The sequence below is a fragment of the Motacilla alba genome, chromosome 5 (assembly GCF_015832195.1).
Source record: "Motacilla alba alba isolate MOTALB_02 chromosome 5, Motacilla_alba_V1.0_pri, whole genome shotgun sequence".
NCBI classification, from domain to species: domain Eukaryota; kingdom Metazoa; phylum Chordata; class Aves; order Passeriformes; family Motacillidae; genus Motacilla; species Motacilla alba.
In genome coordinates, this window is record NC_052020.1 from 57,149,791 (window position 1) to 57,170,441 (window position 20,651).

At 50.5% G+C, this 20,651-nt stretch overlaps 1 protein-coding gene across 2 annotated transcripts in view; it reads right to left on the reverse strand.

Annotated features, from left to right (window-relative positions):
• DAAM1 (dishevelled associated activator of morphogenesis 1) overlaps window positions 1–20,651 on the reverse strand; it is a 91,219-nt gene that overhangs the window by 10,685 nt on the left and 59,883 nt on the right. The window contains exons 5-20 of one of the 2 annotated variants that reach the window (XM_038137782.1): window positions 20,248–20,319; window positions 18,941–19,035; window positions 16,851–17,184; window positions 15,629–15,739; window positions 15,409–15,512; window positions 14,919–14,985; window positions 14,466–14,583; window positions 14,203–14,341; window positions 13,804–13,862; window positions 13,286–13,473; window positions 12,679–12,987; window positions 12,468–12,575; window positions 8,318–8,347; window positions 6,868–6,971; window positions 1,660–1,744; window positions 815–921 (exon numbers count right to left, since the gene is read on the reverse strand). In XM_038137782.1, coding sequence (XP_037993710.1) covers window positions 815–921; window positions 1,660–1,744; window positions 6,868–6,971; window positions 8,318–8,347; window positions 12,468–12,575; window positions 12,679–12,987; window positions 13,286–13,473; window positions 13,804–13,862; window positions 14,203–14,341; window positions 14,466–14,583; window positions 14,919–14,985; window positions 15,409–15,512; window positions 15,629–15,739; window positions 16,851–17,184; window positions 18,941–19,035; window positions 20,248–20,319 — 2,030 coding nt within the window. The remainder of the gene's footprint in view (window positions 1–814; window positions 922–1,659; window positions 1,745–6,867; window positions 6,972–8,317; window positions 8,348–12,467; window positions 12,576–12,678; window positions 12,988–13,285; window positions 13,474–13,803; window positions 13,863–14,202; window positions 14,342–14,465; window positions 14,584–14,918; window positions 14,986–15,408; window positions 15,513–15,628; window positions 15,740–16,850; window positions 17,185–18,940; window positions 19,036–20,247; window positions 20,320–20,651) is intronic. The other variant, XM_038137783.1, reaches the window with a different exon arrangement.

A 20,651-nucleotide genomic window follows, 5' to 3' on the forward strand; every position in this document is an offset into this window, starting at 1 on the left:
AAACCTTGCCAACAGGTGACTGGCTTGAAGTTCAGCTAAGAAATTCAAAGAGCTCAATGCTCAGTCCAATTCAAATAAGGAGCTTCAAGATTTTAACCCGGCACCTCTAGAGGATGTGCACGCAATAGATAAGGTTATTCATCCCTGAAGACTCCCAAGTCTTAAATGATTGCTACCAGGAGCAGGAAGAAATGGCATTTCCTTTCAGTCTCATATTGTCTCAGGAGCCCTGGAGATGAGTCAGTCCTGAGGTGACAAGTGGGACTCATCTACACAGCAGGACAAAATGTACATACGTCAGGCTTGAATATTCATTAGGATGAAAGGGAAAGGAGCATTGTGTTATCATTCTAACAGCACTTCCCACCTGGGCCACAATGAATCACAGAATGGTTTGGGTTGGAAGGGACTGAAAGATCATTTAGTTGCAACCCCTCTGCCCTGTAGGGACACCTTCTACCTGACCAGGTTAGATCACAGAATCTCAGAATCATCAAGGTCAGAAGAGACCTTCAGGATTATCTACCCAACCATCAACCCAGAGCCACCACAAAATCCATCTCCCCATCCCTCTCCCCTGCTCTGTCCAGCTGCTGCTCGTATGGGAGCACAACCCTGATTTTAGGACCAGAGCATCACAAATGATCCTCATAATTTGCAGCACCTTGCTTGCCCTCCTGTCTGCTTGGCCCACTCATTTCTTGATGTGAAAAACAGTAAGAAGGGCTTATTTCCCAAGCAGGCTCCATGGAACAGCCACCTCCTGACCAGCCCATGCAGCCACTGGCCAAAATGTGTCCCCTGAGGCACCAACCTGCTCATTTCGAAGAGGAACCGGTCAGCCTTGGCCATGCGGTCCAGCTCGTGCTTGTGCTCTTCCAGCAGGTCAATGTCTCCCTTTTCAGGAACAAACTTCAGGAGCTGAACAGGAAAAAGCACAGCGATGAACGTGAGACCCATGCACACTTTTTCAGGAGCTAAAAAGTGATTTATTTCCTTGAGTCTAACACCTTTTCAGCATGTACAGACAGTGACCCCAAGGCAAGTGAAATAAGTGTTATTGCTGTCCCTGTGACCTTCCTCACATTACTCCATCACGTCAGTGTCTCCTGCCTCTGCCCTGCCATCACTCAGCTTTTACAACAAATGAATTAAGTCTGCTCCAAGAAGGTTTCAACATCAGCTCTGCCCGAGGAGATGTCACTCAGGGACTCCCATTTGCTGCAAATCTACTTATTAGCAGATGGAAATTTTGTGAAATGAATCCTCCCACATCTCTGCTCAAAGTGCAATTACCAGCTCAGCTTTAAGGACAGGTGAATAATATGCCTCCAAAGAGATTCAGAGGGGGTGAAAATGGGATTCCCCTTTTGAGGACTGCAAAAACACCCTCTAACCTTTCAAAAATAAACCACTACTGGGCACAAACTTCAAGCTGCAGCCACAAAAAGTTGAAATGGCCCCACCTCGGGGTCCCAGGGCAGACTCAGGTACAGGAATGGCACATGGGGGCCATGCTGCTCCCAGCACTGATGCCACAACCAAGTTGCTTTCCTGCTGCTCCAGCCCACTCAAAGCTGTGCTTCTGGTCCCAAGCACTTTGCACAGCGTTGTCTCAGCATGAGGCAACCACAAAGGAGCACGAGACACGCTGCCCACCTGTTCCAGCATGTCTTTTGGGAGGTCCTCCTGCTCATCCATCGTCAAAATCGCTCGTTTGATCTCGTCATTGGAGAGTTTCAGCCTGGGAGGTGGAGGGAAAGGAGAGTTATTCCCAGCCCAGGGTTTCAGGGAAGGCTCAGGAGAGTTCCCTTACACACCTGTGCAACATGAACAGCTGAACCTGCAGCCAGCAGCAGCATCACTAACAGCTCTATCCAGCATGTAATGAAGGAGGATGTGTGAGAAATGTGGCAGGAACGTGCTCTGCCAAGGCTCTGCACAGCACAGAGCAGCCCTGGCCCTGCTGCAAACAGGGGGTCAAATCCCCCCAAACCAATTTCCTCTCCCCACACTGCAGCTGCCATTCCCTACTTCCCTGTTTAACAGTACTTTAAGTAAGGATTGTAAGCAGTACATTAAATATCCAACTTTCAGATGTAACTCTTGCCCATAGCAATGCTGCTCCTAGCAGCAGTTCCAGCTGCAGTTCCAGGGTGCAGTTCCAGCACCCCCAAAGGCCACAGGGCCAGCGAGGTTACATTCCCACTGGTAACAGAGCCCAGCCCAGGCTCAGGAGTGCAGCTCAGCACTGCCCCTGAACCCACTGCCACAACCCTTAAGGAAGATCTGGCCAAATTCCACTGCTGTTCTTGGATTCAAACATTGTCTCTCCCACTTTTCCTGACCACCTTTGGCTGGGGTCTTCCTCTAGGAAAAAATTAGAAAGAAATACAAAATTTGGACAAGTGGATGTTCAGCATCCCAGGAAACCCATCGGTTTGGTTTTCTTTGGAGGGGTGGGGATTCAATGCTCTTGGAAGTGTAAGATGCTGGAAACCAGCCTCTCCTCTACCTTTTTCTTCCTCTACTTCACTTAACAGGAATTGAAGATGCAGCCTCAAATTGGAGATTTCCAAAACCACACACCACTGTGTCACACAGAGCACCACCAGGCTGGGCTTTCCTGGCAGGATCCTTCTGCCAGCAGCCCACACTGAGCTGAGGCAACAGAGAGATGGAAAGACGCCCTCAGCTCCTCCTGGGCTACAGCAGCCATTAATTACACTTTAATTTGACTGCAAGGAACCGCTCCCTGCAAGGACTTTGATTGCAAAACCACACGTATTTTTCTTATTCTTTGCATTGTGGTCTATAAAATAATCTAAATTAAATGAAGGGAAAGCCCAGAAACTCCTGCAACTCCATTTACATCCTCTCTCTCTCTCTCCTGGCGTGCAGTCATGGTTAAAGCCATTGCAAAAGATCCTGCTTAAAAAATGTAATTCCCTGTAATTGCACGCAGGGAAAAACCACAGAGTTGAAAAGACCTGTTTGAGGAACCCCATGGCCCCAGTATCAGTGATCAGTGCTGCCAAGTGATGCTGAAACACTGGATGTGGCTGAAAGGAATGAGCTGCAACCAGAAACACACCCTACAGCAGGATGTGAGACCTTGGAAGTCAACCTGATCAGCAGATCAAAAAGAAGATCGGGAGCTGACTTGATCACCCTGAGTAATTACACAAGGAGGGTGTTTTTCACCCCCACTTCTCTTCAGGGAGCAGACTGAGACTGTGGAGTTGGTTTTTGGAAGCTAAAGCTGATACAGGAAGGGTTCTGGTCTCTAAGGCCAGGATAGCAAGGGCTTGGTTTAGCGTGGAATATTTTGTTCAAGACTGGAAGTGAAGGATTAGCTTTTATTGAGACAGGTGCATCTTACAGACCTGGTAAGTAAATCTTCATTCCTTATGAGCCCATGTTTCTCATCCTGCATTCAGTCCTCTCTGACCTCCTCCTCAAGGGAGCACCCTAGAGAGAGTCTGCTAATTAAGGAGTGAATTAAAATCTACCTCAGCCAGGGGAGGAAGCTCAAAGATTGCACTGAGCAGCAGCCAAGACAATTGTTGGGGCCATCATACAAGGAACAAATCCAGAATCCTTGGAAAATATCCCCTCTGCTGCTTGCAGTAACAGGCAGCCACATCCTGGGGTCACCCTACCTGTCCCTTACAATGGCAGTGGCCAGCATGGGACACGATCCGAGGTGGGATATGAAACTGCAGGGAACTCCTTTTACTCAGACCACCAACACCAGTCTCCACCCTGATGAAAAGCAGACATTGGCTAGATCCGGGTATTTGGGGAGGCAAAAATGCTCCTGGGAGAAAGGGGTGGTTAGGCAGCTACTCCTCATCCACAGCCAACAGCTAAAGCACAGAAAAGTGCCACGATCATCTCCAGGAGGGTGGGGGAAGACGAGGGGGACTTTTTTAAGCCCTTACTCATTGAGAGCACAGTCAACAATACAAATGCATTTAAAAAGAAAGAGGTTGGACAAAAAAACCCCCAACTTTTCTCAGGAATCATCACGAGCCAGTGCCAAGAACAAGAGCCTGCCCCTGCATCAGCAGAGAGCGAGCGCGGGGCGCCAGAAGCAAACAGCTTCTCAGACAATGTGATGGGAAAGGGGCCAGTGAAAGCTAGAAGCTTATCTATAACCACAATAATTATCATTGTTGGCAGCAGCTGTCGAGCGCGAGCCGTCTGAGAGGAACGGGGTCACAGGACTTGCTGTCACAGGGATTTAGGGGCAGCAGCCCGGCGATGCGAGGTGACAGCTCGCCAGCCCGGGCCGCTCGCCGTGGCTTTTGTCAGAGCCCGTGGAGGACGTAATAAGTGTGAAGGGGAAAAACAAATTCTGCCAGGAAAGGGACGCGCCCTCCCTGAAAAGCCACATTCATTTGAGGGGGGAAAAAAATGCCTCATGTCGCCTCGCTGGGAGAGAGGAATCAAACGAGCCATTCACAGCCGGAAAACGATGGAGAGAGGGGTGGATTTGCATCTGGCAGAAAGCAGGACTAAAAATGCACACCCATAGAGAGGGAGCAAAAGCAAGGACATGGTGGGTTCGCAGAGGGTGACACGGTGAGGCACTGACATCAGCAAAGCGTTCTCCACAACACAGAAGGAAAAAGCAAGTGTTAAAAATATTCTTGTGCTGCATTACAAGCTGGAGGAAAATCCAGTGATCTCACTGCGCAGTAATTTCTCCCAAAGCAAGGGAAACAGGCAAAAAAATAAATCTACAGAGAGAGATAAAGTATCTCACTGGCTGTAATCTTTCCACGCTGTGAGCCAGACAATGCCTGGTGAGCTCACAAATGTCTGGGCTAAACCAGGGGCCAAGCCTGCAGGTCCTTTCACGTGTGAAAGTCTGCTCAGCCCTGTGGTGGCCATGCAAGCCAGGTGGGACGGCAGCAGCCCAGCTGCCAGACCAGTCCCTTTGGAACACTTGGGACCAGGGACCCACTGCTCTGCCCAGCTTTGGGATGGGCAGCTGCAAAAGGGTTTGCAGATACACAGAGTCTGCTGGAGATGCAGGAGCTGGACCTGAGAATATTAAAAGGATGCTTGGGCTTTATCCCTACACCACCTCTGAGGCACTTGGCATCAAATCACCCAAAGGGATTTTGGGGAGAGAAGCTCACTTGTGGTCCTGGGAGTACCATGGGATGAACTCCAAAGCAGCATCTAGGGCAAGTCACTGCAACTTCAAAGCCACTCATCCCTGCATGAGGATGGGCCTGGTGAAAGCCATAGAGAGGCCTGAGGACCACCTTGCAGGGCAAGTCTGATCCTGCTTCTCCCCTAGGAACTGGCCCACAGGGAAAGGCAGGCAGGCAGCAACCTCCATCCTGCCCTTTTTGTGGGATTAGTTACTGGCAACTCGTTTCCAGCCATGGCTTTCTTGGAAGAGAAAGGTTTGCTGGTGAGATGAAATTGAGACCTTCACTCAGTAGAATGTGCAAGATGCCTTTGAAGTTGAGTGCTTGGGTCTCTCCCCTTCCCACTGAAGGACCTATTTGTGTGCTTAACTTCCAAATATACACTTAAACCTCTGGCTGAATCACACCTAAACCCACTCAATGTTCAGCCTACAAACGCCAGGAGCAGCTCAGCCAGTGCCCTAAATCCCATAGTTTTACTTGCTAATAGCTGCCTGCCACAGACATACTCATTTGCCTGCTTTAAACTCTGCTTTCATCATCATCCTTTTTTATTTGGACTGCTAGGAAGCACGAAAATCCCCAGAAGCAGCCCAGGGCAGAGCCAGCCAAAACCAGGGCAGTTTTACCCCCAAATGCTGTGGCACTCATGGCTCTCACTGCCCACAGGCTGCCAGCCACCTCTGGGAAAAGCACCAGGGGCTGAGTTACCCACCCAGATGGTTTTTGTTTTGCAGACATCAGCCTCTCCAAGCTTTCTAGGGAAGGAAATCAGCTGGGCTGCCCAGACAAGGCGCCATCTCCACTTGGAAGAACCAGACAGAACCCACAGTCTGGGAAAATACTGAATTCTTCTGCAAACCCAACCTGCCAGCCATGCTGCTACATCCTGGCCAGTCCTGGGTGGCACGGAAGCTTCTGTGCCTTCAGACAGCAGAGGGAATATTTTTAAATGTTACTGATGGTGGATTTATTTTTTGCTAGGTGAGTCAGAAACAAGTGGCATTTTCTGCTGTTCTTTGGGTGTTTTTTACAAGTAGCTGCACTGACGGCTCATCCTTTCAGACCACCACAACCTGGTTTCCCTTTTCTCAGGAAATGCAGTCTTATTGGTGTAGTTCATCTGCCAAAATGATTTTTGTAATTTTGGCAGCCGTTTGGAGATCAGATTAAATTGCTGGTAGCAGTGCTGAGCCTGCCTGGCGAGGAGTGTGAGGGAGGCTGTCAGACCACCAGGGCAGCTGTAAGAGGGGAACATCCCCTTCCCAAAATTCAGATGTGGGCAGCAAGGTCCTGGCCAAATTACTGCTGCTCCCTGCACCCTGCTGATACCCAGCACTTCCCCAGCCCAGACAGACCCTCTTCAACCACCAGCAAAGAGCAAACAAAACCCAGGCTGAGAAAGATAAGAGGTGAAATCAACCCCCTTCCACCTCCTGTGAAAGCTCACTGGGTATCCCAGCCCCTCGAGGGCTTTCCAGGGTCACCAAATTGCCACGTACCCACTTAATGGCACTGCCCCCCCTCCAGGTCACCCCACCCCGAGGATGTAAGGCAATAGCTGGGTTCAGGTGGCACTGGCTCTCCTGCTGCACTGGCTCCTGTCATCAAACCCCTGCTCCAGGCACGAGGAGCACACTCAGGGCAGGGTATTAAGCATCTCCCCACTCCCCAGAGGGCAACAAGGCTTTAACCATACCTGGAGAGGAGGATGTTGCAATTCTGAGCTCTCCTGCCGTCTATGACAGAAAGCTCCTTGACTTTGTGCCGGGAACTCAACGTGTCATCGATGGCATCTTCTTTCTACGAGAAAATAATAAGAAGAAAAGCCTGGAGAAGAGCCACGGAGCAGCAAGGACATTTAGGACTCTCAGCACACAGCACTGTGATACACAGTGGGCCCCCATTAATCAGGAGTGTCCCCACAGGTTGTGGGTAAAACCCCTCGCCTGTAACCGAGACACAGTTAGTCATTTCATAAACCAGAGCTGGCTTTGAAGCCTCTGGTTAGAAATGTAAATATTTTCTCAGACAGGGAAGATTTAAAAAACTGCAAACACACGGGCACTGCTGAATAAATAAAGGCTGGCTTTCTCAGCATACATACTTGTGATACTTCATTAAACCCTCCCATGGAGGATTTCATTATGGGCTGCTGCACACACTCAGCATCGCCCTTGTTCCTCACGCCTGCTCCAAACATCTGTGATCACCCTTCATGCATCAGTCCTCCCCAGCCAGCTAACCAATATATGCTATCAGACTTGCAAAGGCAACCACAGCAGCTTTTTCAGTGAAATCCTCCCAAAAGAAGGGATTTGAAAGCAGGAATTGGTGTGGAATAAGCACCTATATCTCTCCTAAGTGGCTTAAACACGTTACCTTCAGATGAGTAACAATCTTGTGGTTGTGGGCAAATGGGCAGATGTGCATAACAGCAGCTTTGTGGGGCTGCCCGAGGAGTTCATGTTGCCCCAGGTTTTAATTTACCATATTGCATATTTTAGTACGGGTAATCAATTAAAAGCTGGCTATTCAATCCTTCTGGAAGGAACACAATCTGGAGCTGCAAGGTCCTGAACGTTACAGATCCACACTAAACACCCATCAGCACAGGAGACCTGGCACATGGCCACTGCAAGGGCCGAGAGTGAGCACTGAAACCACCAATTTTTTTACTCATTTCCTTGTTTCAACAAAGAAAACATGCAGATATGAGAAGTGGGAAGAGAGGCAGGTGATGGAAAACGAGCCCCAAGTCACCCAGCACCAGCTGCCCCTCTCATGTGCCTTGCCTGCTCTAACCAAGCTGAGAGCTTCAAAAAAGATGGAAATAAACCATCTTTTGCAAACAAAAACTGCTCAGGGGTAGGAGCTTCTCAGTGTTCAGCTGCATCTAAAAATCCAATTCCTGGACTCAGACATTGGCTTCCACCTCAGGCCAGACAGCAGAGAGGGTGGGTTCTGCCTTACCAGCCTCCCCAGCATCAGCTTTCAAGCTGCTCCTTCTGGTGGTCTCTGCACCTCTCTGGTTCAGCCCCGTTTGTCACACATTAACCCCCCTCAGAAGCAGCCAGGTGCCCCCGTGTCCCTGTCCCCAGCCCCACGCTCACCCCGCCCACATCACACTCCTGCAGGTGCTCACTTACCTGTCTGGAGCTACCATTCACAAAGAAGTCCTACAGCCATAGCAGAAGCATGGAAAAAGGCAGTAAAAACACATGCAGTTCAGTGATCTCAGCAAAACCAGAGGGAGCTGAAGCACAGAGAAGGGAAACGTGCAATACGGGGGGGCTGGCAGCATGGGGAGGCACTTGGGGGTGCCAGTGCCAAAACAGGAGGGATGCAGGTGAAAATGTGGGTTATGGGATGTGCAGAGGGGGAGAGCTGATGGAAGAGGAGGCTCCATGACTGGATCAGGCCAAGGTACATTGTGCACAGGGGTGAGGAGGGGACACGGCATGAGGTGGGAGGATGCTGGCCAAGCCCTGCTACTGGCCCTAAGGCACAGCACTGCTCAGCCTGCCGTGCCTGGAGGAAAATTGCTGGTTCTTGCACATCTGAGGGACTGAAATGGCAATGTGACTGCCTGACTGCCAGGAAAAACAGGGCTTGTAAGTGGAAATAACGAGAGGCGCATCCCGCAGCAAATCTGGCCACAGCAAAACTTCACCATTTGCCACAGCAACACACTTCCCCTCCTCCTCCTCCTCCTCGCTTCTCCAGGGCTCAGCAGCCTGGCTGAGTGCCACCCCAATGCCCACCAGCAGCATGTCCCTCCCCAGACCCGGCTGTGCTGCTGGGCTCTCCCCAGCAGACTGGAAGCAGGTGCAGTAAAGCTGGCACCACACACATGTGCACACACACACACACAGAGTTTTCCTTCCCCATCCCCATGGCTGAGCTGTGCTGATCAAGAGTCTGGTGGCTAAAAGTCTCTGGTTCAGTTAAGGCTAAGGATCAGTGTTTCACTGATCAATCTCTACCCAGCAGTCTCCTTTGTGGGACAGGCACAGAGCACACCCACAAGCTGCAATGGGTATCTTTATCTTCGTTCAACTGGTCCCTAATTAGGAGCTCTTCCTTCCATTTCAACCCTCAGATCTGCCCCATGATGCTCAGACTTGCTCCAGGCTGCTGGAGAGGGAGGATATTTCTTTGCAGTGCCCTGCTCTAGGAGAGGGAGGGCTCCTCATGCATTAAGGCAGAGAAAAGGTTCACTTCAAAAACTCTCCCCCTCTACCTCAAACCAGTCTCATCCCTGCCCCTCTGCCTCACAGGAGCTGTGATCCAGCCTCTGCTGCAGGATGGTGTAAAGAGGAGCAGCTTTAAATGTGCTGTCACCATCCCCACAGACAATTCCCAGCCCTGCTGTCCCTGGCCCCTGTGCAGGTCACTCTTCCTTGCACAGAGGAGCTGCAGGCTTTACTTCCATCATCCTTTTTTGGGAGATAAATTCTTTCCCAGCTCACTGCTAAGCCCCTGGTTCAACAACATGTATTTTTTCCACTTGGCCCTGACTCTTTTACATCACTCACCGCTGCAGGACCTGCCAGAACTGCCCTGGCTGTGTCACTGCTACTTATCAACATCACCCCCAGCCTCTACCCCCATGAAGACTCTCAAGACATGCCTAACAGAGGCACAAACCCCAGTGTGGTTTAAGCCCTGATGGTCCTGGACTTGCCTTTCTCCATCCCTACATGCACGCCCTCACACAGCTGCTGCCAGTTCTCAGGCCACAGCCAAAAACTCCTGTTGGCTTTTCTGTAAACGCTGATATTCTGTACAGCTGCAGGGCTGAGACCTTCTCTGGGGACAGGGACATCTGCAGAGCCTCGGCCGGGAGGCTACAGGCTCTCCTAAGAGCTTCATGCCTTGTGAGGCAGGGATGCTCCCAGGCTGAGCCACAGGAAGCCCAGGGGGCTCCTGTCCTCCCCACATGGAAAGGGCCCTTCCCAAAAGCTGCAGAGCTCACTTAATAGCCTGCATTTACATCCCAGCCTGTGATGTGGGAAAAACATTTAAAGAGATGCTTAAAATGCAGTACATCGCTAAGCCTCGGGTCTGTGCAGCACTTTGGGATTCCCAGGCACTCTGGCAACAAAACCAGACAAATCCCAGCAAAGGCAGCCCCACAGCAGCCACCCTGGGGGGGTCAGAGAGCTCTGAGCACTGCACACACCTCTGCCCGCTGTCCCCAAGTCCTGCTGGGGCAGGGACACGGGGATGCACCCCCTGACCATGCATTTTCAGAGCCCTGCTTTGTCTGGGGGCATGAGCAGACAGGCAGCCCCTGACACCCCCTGTCCTGTGGGTATTGTGACTCAGGACAAGTGAGAGGCAGGATCACTGAGCAAGTGGCTCAAGACAGGGAACAGGGAGGGAGAACCCTGCTCCTCCCTTGCTTCTTCGTGACAGAAACCAAGTTTTGCTAGAGCTTGAAAATGCTGTGAGTTATGAAACCATTATTGGTTCATTGTGCCTCAGGGACAGGCTGTTCACTCCCCCAGCCCCCCACCACGAACACAGAGCCCCGTGGTTTGCATGTGTTATGGAACCACAGAATGGCTTGGGCTGAAGGGACTTTAAAGGCCCTCAAGCCCAACCCCCCTGCCATGGGCAGGGAACATTCCACTCAACCAGGCTGCTCAGAGCCCCATCCAGCCTGGAACACTTCCACTTCTCCTGATCTCATGGAGCACATCTAACCCCACACACTGGTGCCTGCAGAGCCATGCACCCCCTCTCCATCCTGGGACTAACACTGGAGCACCCCGGGGACTCCCAGCTAGACAACCACACCCCTCAGGCCCAGGGAGATGTGTCCCATGGCTCCACTCACACAAAATGAACCACAAGGAACTTGTGCATCACGTCCCCAAGGGCAGCTCCAGCCCCAGCAGCATCTCACAGGTGGGATTTTGCCTTGTCTTTCCCATCTGCCTGTCAGATACTCTCACAGCACCTTCTGCCAGTCCCACCCCAGCTCCTGGCTCCTCCATTCAGCTCCCTTTCGGTCCTCATCCCATCTGGGGTGTAAGCCCATGTCACAGCTCTCCTTGCACCATCTCCCTGTTCCTCCCGGCCCCAAACCTAACCAGCCACTTCACCCAGCAGGACCTCAGCCAAGCCAAATTGTTTTTAAATTCCTTCCTGGCAATAATCCGCATCACACCAGGTGACTCATGGGCTGGGGCAGGCAAGCCCGAGGGCAAACCATCCTGCTGACACTCAGGTTTCTATTCTTGCTGCTCTTCCATTTCCATTCCTTGTCCTCAGACGTGCCCTCCAGTAGGCATGAGTCAAGCTCAAAAAATGCCAGGAGAAAGAGACATTGCTGTGGTCACCTATTCCCAAAACACTGGGGCAGGCAGCACGTACTTCTGGTGGGTTACTCTTGATATTTGCCCTGCTCTAATCCACCCTGATCTTTCCCTCAATTAGCCTCTGGAACAGATTAAACTCTCACGCTGCCTAATGAGCTTACGGGTCTGGTCCACTCCTTCCTGGCACCATCCCTCTGACTAAGCCTGGCACGAAGGAGACAAGCTGCTCTCTCCTCGCAGGACCACAGCCAGGTGTTCAGCAGGTGAACATCCTTTTTCAGCCTCTCTCCTTGCTTTTTCTCCTGCCATCTTGAAACACTTTTGCCCATTTTCATCCTGCCTGGGGTAAAAAAAGTGTCTAATTTTCTTCGTGTGCTTTGATGCCTTCCATACTGGGGCTACAGTGCTTGAGCAGGAGATTAAAAAGTGGAGACTTTTGCCTGCAATGACATTATTTTGGTTTGGGATATTTGTTCAGAGCTCACATTTTGCTCTTGGCTCACTACAAAAATAAAATAAGAGACCCACCCATGGTAGATGTGGGCAAAACTTAGTCCCTCTTGGCCAGAGAGGGATAGAAATTTTCCACCCAATACAGACACATGGAGAAGCTGCTGTTAAGAGCAATCCAAAAATATTGCCCAACTGTGGCCACATCTGGGGGTTATTTTCATAACATTCCCTCTTTTTTTTTTTTTTTTTGTGTGTTTTTTTGGTGATTCATCTTCAGGGTGCACGTGGTCAGGTGTGTGGGCAGGGGTGGAATCAGGCACACGAGCCATGAACAGCTGCCTCGACACCAAGGCTCTGGCACATGGATGAGAGGACAAAGCAGATGAAGTTGATCTGGCAAACATGGCTTTGGTATGAAATAATGATGGGAGATGTGTTTTGGGACCACCAGTGAAACCACGTGATCCCATAATGGTGCCACCTCCCCCAGGAGTGCCCACCCCGGGCCAGCTGTTACCTGCTGTCTTTGGTAGGCCGAGAATGTCCTTTCCAGGTCTTCGAGATCCAGGATTTTGAACACTTTTGTGTCATCTATGTTGGTCCACACGGTGCCCGCCAGCTTGTTCTGCAAGACAGTGGGAGCATTGCAGGTGGGGGTCCCCACTCACTGCCCTGACAGCACCATCCAGCACCTCCAGTCTCACTGCCCCAATTATTGCCCAGCTCACCTCTGGAAGCTTGGACCAGTTGAAAGACTTGAGGGCGTTCGTCGGCTGAGGGATGCTCTTCTTCTTGAAGGCCATGCCCGGAGGTGCTCCAAGGGGAGGAGGCATCAGCCCACCCAGGGGTGGGGGGCCAGGGGGAGGTGGGGGACCACCTGGAGGGGGTGGTGGGGGAGGCGGTGGGGGACATACCCCTGGGAGTGGCGGGGGTGGTGGAGGGGGAAGAAGAGAGCCGGGAGTTGGAGAAGGTGAAGGGCCACCAGGTGCTCCTGGTGGCATGGGAGGTCCTCCAGGACTGGCAGCACAGATCGCCCTCTGGGAGAGAAAGAGGAACGGGGACTGGTCATATGGAGTTGGGGACACCACCAAAGAAATACCCCCATGCTGATTTTTAATTAATTTGGCTAAATTTTAGGAAACAAAGGAAGTATTGAAAGACTTCAACACTCCTGGCTCAATGCAGCTGAGAGGCAAAATCACCCCATCACTAGGGACAGACATCTTGGTGCTCTTTCTCAGTCCCCGCATGCAGCTCAGCCTCCTGGAATCACCCCACAGCACGTGCAGGGGGTTACAGACTGGGCCCACAAGAGGGGCAGGTTTGAGGTCTCACCCTGCTCATCTCGTGGAGCTGTGCTGTGAGATCTGCCACTTGCTGCTTGACCTGCTTGTGCTCACTGGACTCCTTCTCCAGCTTCTCCTTCATCTTGTTCAGCGTCTGCATCATCTCCTCCTTCTCCTGGGCCTTGGCATCACACTCCCTCTCCTTCTTCTCCAGCTTCTGCTGCAGCTCTGTGTGCTCTGGAACAGCCCCAGGAGACCACTTTTGGGTGACAAACACTCCTTTTTGCCAACAGCAGCCCAAGGGGCCCTAAACCCCACACTGCCCTGCAGAGAAGCTGCAGCTGGCACAAGGGAGCCTCTGCTGTGCCTCAATACCCCATTTGGAGCCTCTCCATGAAAAAATATTATTTGCTTTGCCCATTTCCCATGTCAGCCCCATGGCATGATGCTATCTCAGCCCTTCAGTAAAGCCTGCAGATATACGTATAAATAAACATATAAATACATGTGTATGGTAACTGTTTAGCCAAGGCTAGAGCTGACGCTGCGTATTCCTCCACCACTCACCTTTCCTCATTTTCTCTGCTTGCTCTTTCCACTGTTTCACTTCATTTTCATTGACTAACCTAAAAAGAAGAGATGTAGCACGTGAGACAATCCTACTAGAGCAAATAGGAGACCATCACCAGCAAGGAACACGACTGAGGCAGTGGGATTTAAGGCTCCCAAACTGGTAGCTGTGTCTCCCCTCAGCAGGGTTATGTAAAATTTATCAGGGAACACACTAAAAACTCTTAAATCTCAAATATTACTTGCAAGTGCTGTCTAACAAAAAGGATGGGGTCATTGCTAAGGTGTGGTGAGTCCTGGGAAGCCAACAGCTCCAGGGATGCTGGCTCGTGTCCAACCAAGGAGGAGGAACATCACTGTGTGACAGTGACCAGTAAGGAACCCTGGAGCACTTACATTCGAACAACATTTTTAATGTTGAAGTTTTCCAGGGGAGTGGCGTCGGGGTCCTGCCCTTTGTCACTCTGGATGACAATCTGCTGCACGATCCTGTCGAGCAGCAGCCAGTACTGGACAGTGTTACCGCTTCTTTTATCTGCAGGGAAGGAAGGGGACAGACTGACGTGAGCACAGGGGACGTTGTGACGCTGCTGGCCAGGAGGGCTGGGCTGCCAAGCCTCCAGCAAGCCGTGGGTTTCCTGGCCTCTCCAGGGACTCACAAGGCATCTGGAGACAGTGGTGCAGGATGGACATAAAGTGCGGGTACGCCTCGCTGTGCGTCAGCCTCTTCCTCGTCAGCTCGAACATCTGAGTTGCACTTTTGGTGTCGATGTGAACCTGCGGGCAGGAGCCAGGCAAGGTCAGGCCACTGCACCCACAGCAGCATCTCCTGTTCCCCGAGTCTCAGCTCCACACCCCACGAGCCACCCTCACCCCAAAACTGACAAACCGGCCCCAATGCCCTGCGAGGGGCAAACAGAGCTGTAGGGCAGGCAAAGGACAAAGGGGCTGAAGCAGGCTCTAGGAGAGATGTTGCAAAGAGCAGGGCAACAGGACAGATTTCCAAGCTCCACATTTTATCCAGAAGACCACTCTTTGTCCCTTTGACCACTCTTTTAAAACTAACTGTGACACTGAGTGCCAGTGTCTGCATCAGCAGCATTCATACTCACCAGCTCAAATCTTTTGGCAAACTCCAGTTCATCTTCATTTCTAAGCATTTCAAAGAAATCTAAGTGCCTGAGGAAAGAAAGGGGGAAAAAACCAAACCAGAACAACCTGTTAAAAGCAGATATAAATGTGACAATTAATAAATTACAGGCAGCTGGTCTGTCAGTGGACCAGACACTGGGAGGGCTTGAAACACCAAGTGGACCTCCAGCCCCGAATTCCTAGTCACTACAGGATGTGCAAGGAGCTTTTTGGGATGAGGAGGATGAGGGCTGACAGCATATCCTGAACCCCTGATGGCACATCCTACCCAGCTCAGCCCTGCATCAAAATGCAGCAAAACCATGTTGGAATTTTTTTCTCCCTCTCTGGAGACAGCAAGTATTTTCTATAAGAGGTATGACTCTAGAGCCATGTGATTTCCCCAAAGGCCAACACCTGAAGCAAGGGCAGCAGGCAAAAATCACAACTGTGCTGGGGGTCACTACTCACCGGTCGAGGGTTGAATTTTCATGTTGCCTTAGTTTATCAATGACTGGCTGGATGCCGAGCATGAGGAACTCATACCTCAGATGGAGTCTGAAATCCAGGCTTTCCTGCAAGGGACGGTTGTGGGCTCAGCACAGCAAGGTGCACACCCTCAGAAAGTTCTCTGAAACAAACACCCCAAGCACACCCCGAGGCCTCCCTGTCCCAGAGCCCTGGTGCTCACCACGCCTGCCCCCTGGCTCAGGACGGCGTTGATGAAGGACATGATGGCTGTCTTGAGGCTCACTTCATCTCGGTACCGGCCCGTGCTCTTGTCCAAGTCGTTGATCAGCGTCTGCCAAACACATGGTGTCACTTCACTGCCCTGTGACAGCCCCAGTGCTGCCCCAACAGCCAGGGAACACGGGCAGGAACAACTCCTCGTGATGCACCATCAGCTGCTGGCCACCCCAGCACCCATTTGGGCCAACACCAGCCCACCAGGGATGCTGCAGCCTTGCAGAGCTGTGATCCCAGTGACCCTGCACCAGCAAGCCTTTTTTTTTTTTTTTTTTTTTTTTTTGGTGGGTGTCACCTTAAATAACTGTTTCCTCCCTCCTTGCTCAGCTGCAGATCTCATCAGACACAGCTCTGGGGTAATTCTGGATTTTTCAACTTGCAAACAGCCACAACAAAACATTTGCAAGCTGCCACTTAGATATTCAGGAGGAGAAAAGGGTCAGGAATGTTGAATTTCAGGGGCTGAGGGGTGAGTAGAGACCCACTGCTGTGGTTTTTGGAATGGAGGAAATCCAGGGAAGTGATGTAAAACTTTTAATTCCCAAGGATGAAGATAATTTTAGAAACAAATAATGAAAATTTTTACCTTTAAACAACTTGTCTTTAAGACAATACCCCATAAATCAACACGACCCATCAACAAACTGTAAGAAAACTTGCAGAAGACAGGAGGAACTTCACGATAACAGGGCTCCCCAAACAGCTGTTATCAGTGAAGAAATTAGAAACCACAAAAAACCTGGTTCTTTCCCTCTTAAAAAAAAGTCTCCATAACAGTAACAAAAAAAAAATCTTCTCTCCCTAAGTAAACTGAAAAAGAAGTATTTTAGAAATAATAAACTGACTAGAAATTTTAGGTTTTGTTTCAGTACATTATCAATTAGAGAAAAAAGGTTGTGGAGAGAATTGCTCTGAGGAGTTTATTTTAATTCCTACTACTTTTTTTTTCCTTTTAATTACTATTAATAAACTTTTCTTTATACCCTTTAAAAATTTTAAACCTCCTTTACCTTTCTCCTAAACCTACCTCACAACAAGAAGCAAACACACTAATAATTAACCGACACCAAACCCACCACACTCTTTAATCCATTAACCAGAAAAAAAAAATCTCAAAACGAGTCAAAATCTCAACTTACCAAACCAAAACCACTACACCAACCTACCTGAAAACGAGTCCTTTCACTGGCATATTTCTGGTAGTGCAGCATGGCCTCCAGTACCTTCTTGTGGCCCCCGGGAACCAGGCACACGGCGCCCATGATTTCCAGCACTGCCACCTTTGTCTTAATATTCTCTGTGCTCAGACTCTGAGCAATAACATTAATGCTCTCCAGGTGGGCCAGGACGTGGGCCCTGCCTAGGGAGTTGTTCATTAGTGCTTTTATACATCCAATGAGCGAGGTATGTATTCGAGACTCTGCTGTCTCATAGTCCATGCTTTTGAGAAAGTTGAGGATACATGATAAGCCATCCAGGTCGATGAAGCGGGTCACAAACCTGCCAGAAAAGGGGGTTTTCACTCTCAAAGAAAATGCTGAAAGTCTGCCTTACCCTCAAAAAGATGTACACCTAGAACCTTCCTGTATACTTGTTCATGGATATCAGAAAGCCTGAAGGACTCCAGTGGCCCAGACACAGGGGTGGGGTTGTAAAAATCAATTTAATTGGTGCCTGGTTGCCAATGCTACCTGCACAAGGTTCTTCAGAGTGAGGATATCCAAAGAGAACGAGCTAACCCAGCCATCAACACAAGTCTCAGGATGGAGGTTGGAAGTTTGCAGTCACACTGCAAAAAAATACCAACCTGAGTCCTGAGACCAGTTTTGGAACTGAAGAAGATCCCAAGCCCTGAAGTCACCTCCTCATCAGCTGCAGACACCTCAATGTCAGCCCTTCTGCCTTCTGCTACCCCTCCTGTCTCACCATCCACACCCTTCTCCTCCCTCAGGCACAGCTCCCCAATTTTAAGGGATTTCTGATTTTTAGGATGACTTACAACACCACCGAAGAGAAAGCAGACAGCAAACACAGGGCAGTGCCCCAGGCAGGTTCACTGCAGCAGGCAGACACAACAGTGCACACTGCTGAGGCATTTTAGGGCCCCCATGCCCAGTGCCATCCAGGCTGGATGTCCTCTGGTTTGGCAAAGGGCACAGGCTGGAAAGCAAACGAGCCAAGAACATCCCAGCACTGGGATGGTTTTAATTCAAAACAAGCCATGCTGATGGGCAGCAACAAAAGGAGTAATTGCAGGCTTGGGGAAAACTGCTTTCTCTGCTTCAAAGCCGCTCTTCTTCCAGCCAAAGTCAATAGGAAAGTTGGTGTTCACTTCCCTGGGTGCACAAGTAGGTCCAACAGGTAAAATTTTCTACAGAGCCTGCTGCATCCCTCAAAAAACACTCAAACCTCACTTTAAAGGATTTTATGGAGTTTCACAGCTGGCCACCAGCCCTGTTCACTGCAGGGGCCAGCACCCACAAGGTCCAGGTGTCACAGAAATCAGGCGCTCACCCTGGACCCTGGGAATTTCTTACCATCAACCACAAGTGGAAGAGGGAAAGGTATTTGCAAGCAATGGTAAATTTGCTTCTTTCATAACCAAAACAGGTCAGGCACTTCCCAACGGAACATATTCCCATCAGAAGATGTCAACCTGAGGCACATTAAGTGTTGCAAAAGTGTGCATGCAGACTCCAGAGAAAATGAAATTAGGAAAAGCTACAGGCATGCAGAAAGCATCCCAGCCTTCATTTATCCTCCCATCAAAAACTGTTTTCCATTTTCTAAAAGCCCGAAGATTCATGTGACTTTATTCCCTTACAAAGTGCAAGAGGAGTTGAAGTTGAAACAAAGGTCCTAGCTGACCAATAAAAACTGGTTGTTTTCTTGAAAAAAAAATCAATCATTAAGGAATTTTTACGTTCTGTTCAGTATAAAGGAAAATCTGGAAAAATGAAGAAGTTGCCTGATTTGCCTGAATAAACAGGGAGGTCTTGGTGGATCTTGGTCACTAAAAGGACCAAGAAAATGGAACAAAATGACAAAATGTGACACAAAAACAAGCAGTTGGTGCCTCAGAGTCCTCACCTCCCTCACCCTGCACAGCTCCCATTTATATTCCTATTTAACCCCTGCTCTGCCAGAGAGCTCAAACCCAAAGCCACAACCACAACAATGAAGGGAAGGGAAGGGAAGGGAAGGGAAGGGAAGGGAAGGGAAGGGAAGGGAAGGGAAGGGAAGGGAAGGGAATTGCCTCATTGGTTTTGTCCGCAGTGCAGTCTTCAAGCTCTCGATTGTTTTATTTCTCTCCTCCTCATCCTCTTTTTCCAAGGCGATCAGTGATTTTCTCTGTGCAAGGAGGAAGGCAGAGATCAGAAGGGGAATCTCCCTGTGTGCCCAAGGAGTGGCAGTGACAGTGCCCACCACCCACTGTGCCAAGCCATGGGGATCCTAAACCCATCCTGGAAGTCTGGAATCCTTATGGCAATCCCAGAACTTGGGAAAAGGAGCAGTGAGGAAAACCACTCCATGGTCTGCAAGGAGACAGCCTGGACTGGGGGCAGAGGGATGGAGGCACTGTCTCCAAGCCCCCACACAACTCCTGCTCTGCTCTGCACTGGTGTGGCCTCACCTTGAGTCCTGGGGGCAGTTTTGGGCACCACAATGTAAAAAAAGACATCCAAAAAAGGCATTAGGCTATTGGAGATCATCCAGAGTAGGCCATGGGGATGGTGAACAGCCAGCCCTGTCATTCCCAAGTCTCCCAGTGCAACCCAGCAGTGTCCATCTCAGCTGGGGACAGTGGTTGCGTGCACAGGATGCATCTCCCACACTGGAATTGGCTCTCCAGCTGGGGCTGGGGCTTGACTCCTGCACCAGGGCTGCCTGCTCCCTGGGCATGCATGAGGCACAGCTACAGCTAAAGCAGCTCCCTGAGTGGTTCCTGCACCACCCAACAGCGCTGGGCCCCCAGAGGTGTCAGGGTAAACCCTGCCAGCCCTGGCTGAGACTAATCCAAAGCAGAAAGGGACCCAGCAGATATGAGGAGCTGTGCTGACCCCTCCATTTAACCCAGCTCCTCTTCAGCAGCACGTCAGGAAGATCAAAGCCACCCTCCAGGCATCTGGCAGGCTTTGATCACAAGCTCTGCTCAGGCTCAGGGCTCCCTGGCTGGCAGCCCATGGCCAGCACTGGGTGTTCCTGCCTTCCCAGAGGGAAGCAGCACACTCCCTCCTGGCTCACAGCCCCTGCTCATCCCTCTGCCTCATCCCTGGAAGGGCTCAAGGCCAGGCTGGATGGGGCTTGGAGCTACCTGCTCTGGCAGAAGGGGGTTGGCACAGGGTGTCCTTTAAGGTCCCTTCCCACCCAAACCCTACCCATGGTTCTGTGCCTACATGGAACACCCCAGGTGCTGCAGGAACATCTCCATTTTGCAGCTGTACCTGTTAGTCTAACAGGTGACACTGCCACCCTCCCAGGCACAATGCTGGCAGACCGTCCCCACCCTGCTGCTGCCCCACACGGGGTTCAGAGGCACCAGGGCTCTGGGGGAATACTCACAGCAGCCATTGAGTTCAGCTGATCGATGTAGAACTCTGGCCAGCTGGTGGCTCCTTTATTTTCTTCCTGGTCCTGGGTAGGGGATTAAAAAAAAGTGAAACAAAGCCAGATTAGTAAAAAATAGTATTAACATCCCCTGCCCTTCATGACCAGCCATTTCTGAAGCATCTCTGAGCTCTTGCATTACTTTATGTTAATGTAAGTGTGACTTTCTATATTCTGAGCTTACCCCTGACTGCAGCTATGCAAACATTACCTGATTTATTGAACTGCCATAAACACAATTACACCACCTGCCTATGACCAAACACTGCCTCACTGATACTGCATCAGTCTTGTGATTATCAGCTTCATTGAAACCAGAGTGAAATTTTACATCCAAATCTCTCATTTCAACTCCACAG